The 10,890-nt window shown below is 38.8% G+C and overlaps 1 protein-coding gene across 1 annotated transcript; it reads left to right on the forward strand.

The window, feature by feature from the left end:
* Positions 1-7,715: 7,715 nt before the first annotated feature.
* On the forward strand, positions 7,716-10,294 carry LOC128780976 (olfactory receptor 10AG1-like). The gene is made up of 2 exons (XM_053924857.1): positions 7,716-7,802; positions 9,214-10,294. Exon 2 carries the CDS (start codon positions 9,214-9,216, stop codon positions 10,162-10,164), a length of 951 nt encoding a protein of 316 aa, XP_053780832.1. The 5' UTR covers positions 7,716-7,802; the 3' UTR covers positions 10,165-10,294.
* The last annotated feature ends 596 nt before the right edge of the window (positions 10,295-10,890 follow it).

Below are 10,890 nucleotides of genomic sequence, written 5' to 3' on the forward strand. Positions count from 1 at the left end.
TTCCACCAGGTTGGGAAACCAAATGGTAAGTTTTGTGTTTCTTCTAGAAAGAGATAAAAAGGAGAGAATTAACAGGAAAATAATATCAGAAATATATAGTGTTGATATCTATCAAGCAGGGCATGAGAAATGACAGAGATAAAATTGTGATATAACTTAAAATATTGTATCAGTGGGTCCCACTGATCAAAATTGACCTAAACATCACCACAAATGTTAAATAATTTCAATCTTTATCTACCACAATAGATTGATTGATAGATTTAAGTTCAGTGGTTTGATTGGTTCCAAAACAGATTCAATGATATACTTGAAAGATATCAACTCCTGTTCCCTATAAAGAATGTAAATTCTAGTCCACTAAGGGAACACCTACTGTGGTTCTATGAAATATAAACATTTTTTTAGTTGAGTCTATCAGGGACATAAATTTGAAACAGACATAAAATTCTTTATAGCTTCACTTTTGAGGTGACAAATTTTTTAGATTTGTGCCTCATGAAAATCATTTAAATTGGCAATTTTGAAAAGGAAAATTAATATATACATGTAAAGTGATATTTTCATATCAAAAGAACAAACTGGTTTAATTAGTTATAATATTGACCTATGCTAATAAGTTCTTAGGAAGATGGAACTTTTCTACAATTTTTTCTGGAAAGTAATTAGGTCACATATATTGGAAGAGTAAACCCTGATGACAACAAAATTATCATATATTTTAACAAGAAATTAGTAAGATATATTAATTACATTGACAAAATCATGAAACACTACATCCAAAGCAACACTGAAGCATTGTTTGTAACATTAGGGATGGGAAAGTTTAGCTGCCAAAAAGAGAGCAATTGTTACACCCTGGTGCATCATACCTAGGGTAGAAAGTGATCATGCTATTTTAAATTATGTTTTGGAGATGGTTAATTTTTTTAAATATATTTATTGATTACACTATTGCAGTTGTCCCATTTCCCCCCTTCACTCCACTCCATCCTGCCCACCCCCTCCCTCCCACATTCCCCCCGAATAGTTCATGTCCATGGGTCATACTTATAAGTTCTTTGGCTTCTACATTTCCTACACTATTCTTACCCTCCCCCTGTCTATTTTCCACCTATCATCTATGCTACTTATTCAATGTACCTTTCCCCCCCTCTCCCCCTCCCAACTCCCCTATTGACAACCCTCCATGTGATCTCCATCTCTATGGTTCTGTTCCTGTTCTAGTTGTTTGCCTAGTTTGCTTTTGTTTTTGTTTTAGGTGTGGTTGTTAATAACTGTGAGTTTGCTGGCATTTTTACTGTTCATATTTTTTATCTTCTTTTTCTTAGGTAACTCCCTTTAACATTTCATATAATAAGGGCTTGGTGATGATGAACTCCTTTAACTTGACCTTATCTAAGAAGCACTTTATCTTCCCTTCCATTCTAAATGATAGCTTTGCTGGATAGAGCAATCTTGGATGTAGGTCCTTGCCTTTCATGACTTGGAATACTTCTTGCCAGCCCCTTCTTGTGTGTAAGGTCTCTTTGGAGAAATCAGCTGACAGTCTTATGCGAACTCCTTTGTAGGTAACTGTGTTCTTTTCTCTTGCTGCTTCTAAGATTCTCTCCTTCTGTTTCATCTTGGCTAATGTAATTATGATGTGCCTTGGTGTGTTCCTCCTTGGGTCCAGCTTCTTTGGGACTCTCTGAGCTTCCTGGACTTCCTGGAAGTCTATTTCCTTTGCGAGATGAGGGAATTTCTCCTTCATTATTTGTTCAAATAAGTTTTCAATTTTTTGTTTTTCCTCTTCTTCTTCTGGCACCCCTATAATTTGGATGTTGGAACATTTAAAGATGTCCTGGAGGTTCCCAAGCCTCTCCTCTTTTTTCTGAATTCTTGTTTCTTCATTCTTTTCTGGTTGGATGTTTCTTTCTTCCTTCTGGTCCACACTGTTGATTTGAGTCCCATTTTCCTTCCCATCACTATTGGTTCCCTGTACATTTTCCTTTGTCTCTCTTAGCATAGCCTTCATTTTTTCAACCAATTCTGTGAGCTTCTTGATTACCAGTGTTTTGAACTGTGCATCTGATAGGTTGGCTATCTGTTTGTTGCTTAGTTGAATTATTTCTGGAGCTTTGAAGTGTTCTGTCATTTGGGCCATTTTTTTTTTTTGTCTTAGTGCTTCTGTTACTTAAAGGGGTGGAGCTTTAGGTGTTCCCAGGGGTGGGGTAACACTGGTCGCTGTGCTTTGACACTGCACTGTGAGGCTGCGCTGTGACCTGTACGTGGGGGAGGGGCCGAGAGGGAGTAATGGCTCCAGCTTCACTCTCCACCCAATTTCAAACACTCTCTGTGCTACCCACAATCAAATTGGGCCCCTCTGATGCTGGTTCCCGAGTGGGTGGGCTTGTGCACGCTCTAGGCCCCTGTGGCTCTCTCCAACAACCTCTTCTGTGAGTCTGGGAGTTTCTCCTGCTGCTGCCCCAACCCCCACGGGTGTTTTCATTCAGAGGTTTGAGGCTTTATTTCGCCGTGCTGGAGCCCTGGGTTATGCGATCTGCTTCACTCCCCGCTGTTTGTCCAATTTATCTACACGCGAATGTGGGGCCTCGGGGTCTGCTACCCGCCACTCTGCCTGCCGCGTTCTCCGCCATTCTGAGTCTGGCCCTCTCAGTTTATCTGTGCGCGAATGTGGGGCCGTGGGGTCTGCTAGTTGTGGGACTGCCTGCCCCGTTCGTCCCACACTCTGCCAGTCTGGGTCTAGCCATGGCCACGTGAGTCCTCTCCAACCAGGTGCCCGTCTCCACCCCTCCAACCAGTCTGGATGAATGTTTATTTTTTATCTCCTTGGTGTCGGACTTCCTTGCCATTCGATTTTCTGTCTGTTCTGGTTGTGCGAGGAGGCGCAGTGTGTCTACCTACGCCGCCATCTTGGTTCTCCAAGATGGTTAATTTTCTTAAAGAAAGATACATAATAAAAGACTTGAAGTATACAAGTAGATGGAAATGAAGATGTACACGTAGAGGTATATAGACATATGATAGATATTTTATATGTTGTCACTGTATTTTGGCGTGAGTCAAAATGTTAATCCTTTACCCACAGTAAAAAAGGGAGGTAAGTAAAAATTTCCCAGGTTCTTTGAAGTTCTTGGTTGGGAAATTGGTTACATTATACTCATATATTCTTCATAAATTAGATATACCTTTCAGACCTGACCTTAGGGAAAAGGCATAAGGAATTAAAGAATGTGACCCTCTGCCCTCCTTCCTAGAGGACTATTCCCATGACATCATATACATGCACGGAATGAAAATTCAGTGATGGAATTCTGCACTGAAAACAAAACCTGGTATTTTCTCCATAGCTTGAGCTAATATTAAAGTGGAAGCAAATCACCTCCCTAAAGTCATGATTTTCTTATTACTTGGCCAAAAAAACCCAAAAAAACAAAAAAACCCAACACCAAAATCTTGAACTATTTACCCACTCATGAATTAAACCAGAAAAATAAACTTGGAAGAATTTCTTCCTATGTTCTGGGCTGAAAATAAGGAACCAGTTTAAGGTAAACCCAAAATCAATCTAAAAGACTTCATTGAATAAACAGAGATAGTCCTCATGCCCTGACTAACTCTCCATGACCAATTCTCAGGCTCATACAATAATTCAACCCTCAGAATAAGGGTGACAGCAGTATGGTGGTTACCAGAGGCAAGGGGAGTGGGGAGGGGCAGTAGAGGGTAAAGGGGGCCAAGTATATGGTGACAGAAGAAAACCTGACTCTGGGGGCTGGGCACGCAGGGCAATATGCAGAGGATGTGTCGTAGAAATGTGCACTTGAAACCAGTATAACCTTATTAACCAGGGTCACCTCAATACATTGAAAATATGATAAAACTCAGTCTCGTAACATAAAAACAACTCACTCTAGTTCCTCCATGGTCATTAATTTTAGATCCCACAAATTCACACAAAAATTAGTGTGAAATAAAGTGGAAAGAGATGAGAGACAAGGAGAGAGAGAAGGAGTGCAATAGAGAGAGACAGACAGACAGGCAGACAGAGAGAGAGAGAGAGACCACCATTGTTCACTCTGTACCCTTTCATGCACATCAGCGCTTGGTGTTCCAGAAGAAACTGTTCTAATTTCACCATCAACTCTCTCTCAGTAGAAAAAGGAAAAAACATTTGAAAAAGTAAGTGCACAAGAGTATGGTATGTTAAATCACTCTCTAATCAGAAGACAAACCAGATAGTTATATCTTTAAAGTAATTGTTTGCTGGGAAAATGTACTCATTTTAATTTTCAAGTAACCAGAGCTTAGCATTAGCTAACAAACCTGAGTGACAGACGTTCCCTCCCTGGTGCTGAATATGGTAGGATGAGTAGGGTACACAGTTAGAGACTTATACTGTAAGTTAAGCTCCTGGGGAATGGGTCTGTCAAGTTGCACATCAATTATTAATTTATATGGTTAACAAAACATACAGAAATTAAACTTAGACAATGTGTGATGTAACACAAATAATAATTAATCTCTATGGAATATCATCAGAAAAATTATTTTTAAAATTATCTCCATTTGGGAAAAAGCTGTTTAAACCAAACACGCTTTCTAGATTTTGTGGTACATTATAATATTACACCTTGGTGTTATATATGTGGGTCACAGCTTATAATGGCTATAGTAACATGACTATTTCTTATAAATTCTCCTTCTCGTATGATATTATAAAATGTCCTAAATTTCTATATGACAGAATGACTAAAGGTACATCAAAAAATCTTAATACCATAAACGCAATGAACCTACTGGTCAGAAACCATAGAATAGTTCACATTCATTGGGCACTTATGTGTTAGAACCTGTTCTACATACTATGCAACATTAACTCATTTAATTATCAGGATGACCAATCAAGAGAACAATTCTAGGTCTGTGGTACAAAGGAGATAATGGAAGCACAAGCACTGAGCTGTAACTTGAATAAAGTCAAAATAAATCACAGGAAAAGGCCCCATGCTGCTCTGTGGACTTTCTAGCCCTTATGACTTCATGAGGGAAAAGAACACATTCCCAGCCAGTTCTAAGACCACATTTTCTGAATGCATGCCCAATGCCAGAAACCATCACATGGGATCCCTTCAATGACCTGGTCTAGGTGTGCTCTTCTTCTGTCTAATGTCCACATAGGCCACAGTGTTCTATTCGCCTATGTGTACCTCTGAGTGGACACATAAACTCCACAAGGTGTGTTTAAAGTACTAAAGTACTGACAGATCTCAGAGGGGGGTAGGGAGGACAGGAAGGGATTAGCCCAAAAACGTGTATGCAGGTATGTATAACCCATGCACACAGACAGCAATGTGGTGAAGGCCCAGGGTGGGGAGAAGGAGGCTGGTTAGTGAGGGTCAAAGCAGGGGAGATGGGGGACATCTGTAGTCGTATCATCAATAAGAAATAATGACAATGTACTAGGGTTCCCTTTTCTCCACATCCTCTCCAACATTTGTTTGTTGATTTGTTTATGTTGGCCACTCTGACCAGTGTGAAATGGTACCTCATTGTGGTTTTAATTTGCATCTCTCTGATGGCTAATGATGCTGAGCATCTTTTCATATGTCTCTGGGCCCTCTGTATGTCTTCCTTGGAGAAGTGCCTCTTCAAGTCCTTTGCCCATTTTTTAATTGGGTTGTTTTCTTTCTGAAGTAGAGTTGTGTGAGTTCTTTATATATTTTGGAGAACAGACCCTTGTCTGGGGTATCATTGGCAAATATGTTCTACCATACTGTTGATTCGCTTTGTATTTTAATGCTGTTTTCTTTACATTGTTGGTGGGAATGCAGACCGGTGAGGCCACTGTGGAAAACAGTATGGAATTTCCTCAGAAAACTAAAAATGGAACTGCCCTTTGACACAGCAATTCCGCTGCTGGGATTATACCCTAAGAACCCTGAAACACCAACCCAAAAGAACCTGTGCATCCCAATGTTCATAGCAGCACAATTTACAACACCCAATTACTGTAAGCAACCTAAGTGTCCATCAGCAAATGAGTGGATCAAAAAACTATGGTACATTTACACAATGGAATTCTATGCAGCAGAGAGAAAGAAGGAGCTTACACCCTTTGCAACAGCATGGATGGAACTGGAGAGCATTATGCTAAGTGAAAATAGCCAGATGGTGAGGGACAAATACCATATGATATCACCTTTAACTGGAACATAATCAACAAAAGAAAAAAAGCAAACAAAATATAACCAGAGACATTGAAATTAAGAACATTGTAGCAATAGCCAGAGGGGAGTGAGGAGGGGATAGTGGGGAGAGGGGCCTAGAGGAGCTACTATAAAGGACACATGGACAAAACCAAGGGGGAGGGTAGAGGTGGGGGAGGGAGGTGGGACTGGCTGGGGTGGGGTGGAGGGATGGGGAGAAAATGCAGACAATTGAATAAAAATAAATAAATAAATAAATAAATAAATAAATTTTAAAAAGAAATAATAACAAAATGAAATTAAAAAGTAGTCTCAAGTAAATGATCTTTTATGCTCTCAAGTATTATGTTACAATATATATCCCAAAAAGTGATGAGCCAGAGACAGCACCCAGGGCTGATTAGACATTCTGGTCCTCCATTCCCACTTCACCCTTCACAGCCAACCAAGCAGGAGACAAGCTCTCATCCACCCATCATTGCTGAGCTACCCCGACTAGGATAAACCTGTGGGCCAGAACAGTCTGGTAGGTAATTATGAATATTGTTGGTCTTCAGGTCATTTTTAATTTTTTAATTCCTAAGTTAAAACTTCTTAAATGCATGGTATGGCTCATGAGTTTTGGTGAAATTTCTATTCAAATATTTTGCCTCTTGTAAAATGGCATTTCATACTGTAGTCGTAAGTGTTCTTTGCATATTGCTGACACAAATCCTTCATCAAACATATAACTTACATTTTTTGCTCTTAAATTTTAGGCCCATGATCCATTTTGCTCACCACTCAAAGTCAAATCTTCCATCACCATATATTTGACCCCCTTTAACCTTTACTACTCCACCACCCCCTTCCCTCTGGTAACCACCATGCTGTTGTCTGTGTCTATGAATGGCTAACATTTGGAATCAGTTAAGTATCTTCCCTGATGCCTGAGTAGGTGTTATAACATGAATAAAACCATCTAGAATTTTGTCAGCATGTATATCCTGCTCTAATTTTTATAAAAATTAATCTAAGGACAGAGCATTATACTTCTGAAAAGGGATCCTGCCACCACAGGTCACGTAGTGAAGAGAAAAAGTGTGCCATGTCCCAAACAAAGCATGTGATACATTTTCTAAAGGTCTAGATGCCCCAGATCTGGATAAATCACGGGAATAAAGGGAAGAAGGCAAATCCACACCAATTTTTAAGGGTCTGAAGTATAATACATAGAAAGATTTTTTAACTTTATCTTGATGGGAATACTAGACAATTAAGTGACATTTCTTCACCCAGGGACTATCCATTGTGGGGAGCTTTACGCCAAGAAGGGGCTAAAGAGGAGGACAGGTGATCTGCAGAGAAAGTTTCCAATCATAATCCCAGATGATTTCCAAATAGAAGCAGCCATTTGGAAATTAAACTCGTACATGAGAGAAGTCCCCCAGGGTGAGCAGGGTGAGCTACTTCCTACTTAAGAGCAGCCAACACTGAAGCTGGCAAGAATATGGTAGAATTACAATGGCTTCCTGATGCAAGAGAACTTAAAAAGTTTACGGGTTAAAAACACCCGCACTCGCATAGACAGCTTCATGCAAATCCATACAGGTAAGTTGTAATTGTGTTGGTAGCCTGTTTTATTTAAAGAAGTTCTAAATTTGAGGATCCACATGCAGAGAATAAAGGAGAAACATGAAATTCTGAAAACTTTATCCGAAAATGAGTAACTACTTAAGGTAAATCATGTAGTTCTTAACTATGAAGTAACATAAAATTAGCAATGGGTGAAACAGAAATGATATTTATAATAAACTTATTCACTTAGATGATTTTTCAAGCTAGTAGTGATAAAAATAAGGCAATATGAGAAAATATTTATCTTCACAGTTTTATTTCAAAGTCTTATTAGGGCAAATAACAAGTGATGGGGTTAGAAGGGAAGATGGGCATAGTGGGTTTGATGGGACCAGAAAGCAGATTTGTTTTGGAAAGTCACAGACAACTATTAATCAAGTGTAGCAGCAATGCCAGGCAGTGCTGACTGTCTGAGACTGGATGACTCTAATATGGAGGGAAGCGAGATTGAGTATGTGAATGTCGATGTGTGTGTGTATGTGTGTGTTTAGTTTCATTTGTATGTTCCAACCATTTACATGCACAGAGAAAAAAATAATAGGGTTTACTCAAACTTCAACTTTATTAACCAAAATTATGAAGAGAAAACAAAGCAAGAGAATTGTATTTGGTTACAAGAGGATTATATGACAATGGGTCATAGACTCTTACATAAATAAGGAAATAAATTTAAAAAATATTGTGAATGAGTGAGCCATACTTCTTGATTGAGTTAAAGGTTAACTGATATTTATTACACACTGCAAACACTGTATAGGATGTGTTAATAGTGACAGTTATTTAACGAGATGATAGAATTATATTTAGCATAAGTGGTAGGAGTGATACATAATGTAGAACATCAATATTGCATATATTTATTCCTTATCTTAAAAAGAATTGTTTAAAATAATTGATTTGTACTGAAACATGAATGGTAGCACTTCAAACTCATTTTGATAAGAATTAAACAAAATTTAAGAGAATAGCTTTGAATTGAAAGAAGATGGAATAAGTCAATCAATACAGAAAAAGAAAATGATGAACCCAGACAAAAATATAGAAAAAGCCTGTGTCCTAATTCTACTCTTAATACTCTTAATAAGGGTGCAATATATATTATTCTTACACAATAAGCTCTAAATAACAATGCATACTCTCTTGGGTATATTAAATCCAAGTATGAAAGATATACTAGAATTTTATTTCTTGGATTGATTTTAAATGCACATCTGTGCATTTCTGAAGTTTCAAATCATATTCCCTACAAACAGAGCAAGGCAATGATAAAAATCATTTTAGAGTTTTAGAAATACTTTTGTGCATTTCACCCAGTTTATAGGAGAGCAGAATGTGGTACAAGAACTTTAATGAATTAACCATCTTGAATTTACCATATTTGCAGATGGAGAACAAATTTAAAAGAGAAAAATCAAATGTCACTACAATGATGGAATTTGTTCTGCTGGGGTTTTCTGATATTCCCAATATCCAGTGGATTCTATTCGGGATATTTTTAGTCATCTATCTGACCATCCTCATGTGCAATAGCATCATTATCCTGATAACAAAAATTGACCCTGCTCTCCAGACCCCCATGTATTTTTTTCTCGGCAATTTTTCCTTTCTAGAAATCTGTTATGTAACAGTCACTATCCCAAGAATGCTCATGGACCTCGTGAGCCAGAAAGGAAATATTTCTTTGCTTGCTTGTGCAACACAAATGTGTTTCATCCTTATGTTCGGAGGCTCGGAGTGTCTCCTCTTGACAGTGATGGCTTATGACCGCTACGTGGCCATTTGCAACCCTCTGCATTACACTGTAGTGATGAACCAGAAGGTCTGTGTCCAGCTGGTGACTGCCTCCTGGCTCAGTGCAGTTGCCGTCGTAATCGGGCAAACATGGCAGATTTTTTCTCTGCCCTTTTGTGGATCTAACACAATTAATCATTTCTTCTGTGACCTCCCCCCAGTATTCAAGCTAGCTTGTGGGGACACATTTGTGAATGAGATAGTAGTCTATGTAGTTACAGTGGTATTTGTCACAATTCCATTTCTGTTGATCGTTGCCTCCTATGGCAAAATTATTTCCAACATTCTGAAATTGTCATCAGCCAGAGGCAAGGCTAAAGCCTTCTCCACCTGTTCCTCTCACCTGATAGTTGTCATCTTATTCTATGGCACAGCTACTATCACTTATTTACGACCCAAACCAAATCAGTCTGAAGGAATCAGAAAACTGATCTCTCTTTTCTACACCGTTTTGATCCCGATGTTGAATCCCATCATATACACTCTGAGGAACAAAGACATCGTGATGGCACTGAAAAAACTACTAACTAAGTCATTACGGTGATTCGATCACTTGAAATTACAAAAGACTTTGCTGAGGTGTTGGCCATGCAGATACAACAGGAAAAAACTACTTTTGTTCTTATGTTTTTAAATGATGCTCATGAATGTCCTCATAGGAGCATCACATTCTGTTCAGGGGCTTCGGTTTCATGAGGTTAAGGAAAGGGCTGCTCTGTAATCAGAGCGCAGATTATCTCAGCTGTAACAATCTAATCTGAATAATTCATCTTTCCTCTCATTATGAACTAGAGAGTTAAGGAGATTGCCTGAGCAATACAATGTTCAATGAGTGTGTTGTATAATCAGGGATTAGAGTTATGTTCTCTGATGTATTTTCTTTAATCTTCCCATTCCTTCAGATATGTTTACTGACCTGCTCCGCACTGTGATTGGATTTGGCCAATGAGAAAAACCAGCAGCAGCCAAGATGGCGGAAGCGGGAGAATCTTAGTGTTTGCTTTGCATTTGCCCTTGTTTCTATCTCTTGTTGCTGTCCCTGGCGCTTTATGGGTACAGATCCTGAGGGTGTCCCCTCCTCTATTATCTCAGCACCCCATTCTCTGATCACTTCGTCCCTCCCCTCATAGCTTCAGGTTTTGCTTTAGTAATATCTATTTAGTATTAGAAGTATTTCAAATTTTTACTCTAAACTATCCATATCAATGTGTATCTGGTTGAATGTAGGCCCTTTTAAATATATGTTCATCTAGAACCTGCCAATGTGGCC

This window comes from Desmodus rotundus, chromosome 5, assembly GCF_022682495.2.
Source record: "Desmodus rotundus isolate HL8 chromosome 5, HLdesRot8A.1, whole genome shotgun sequence".
NCBI classification, from domain to species: domain Eukaryota; kingdom Metazoa; phylum Chordata; class Mammalia; order Chiroptera; family Phyllostomidae; genus Desmodus; species Desmodus rotundus.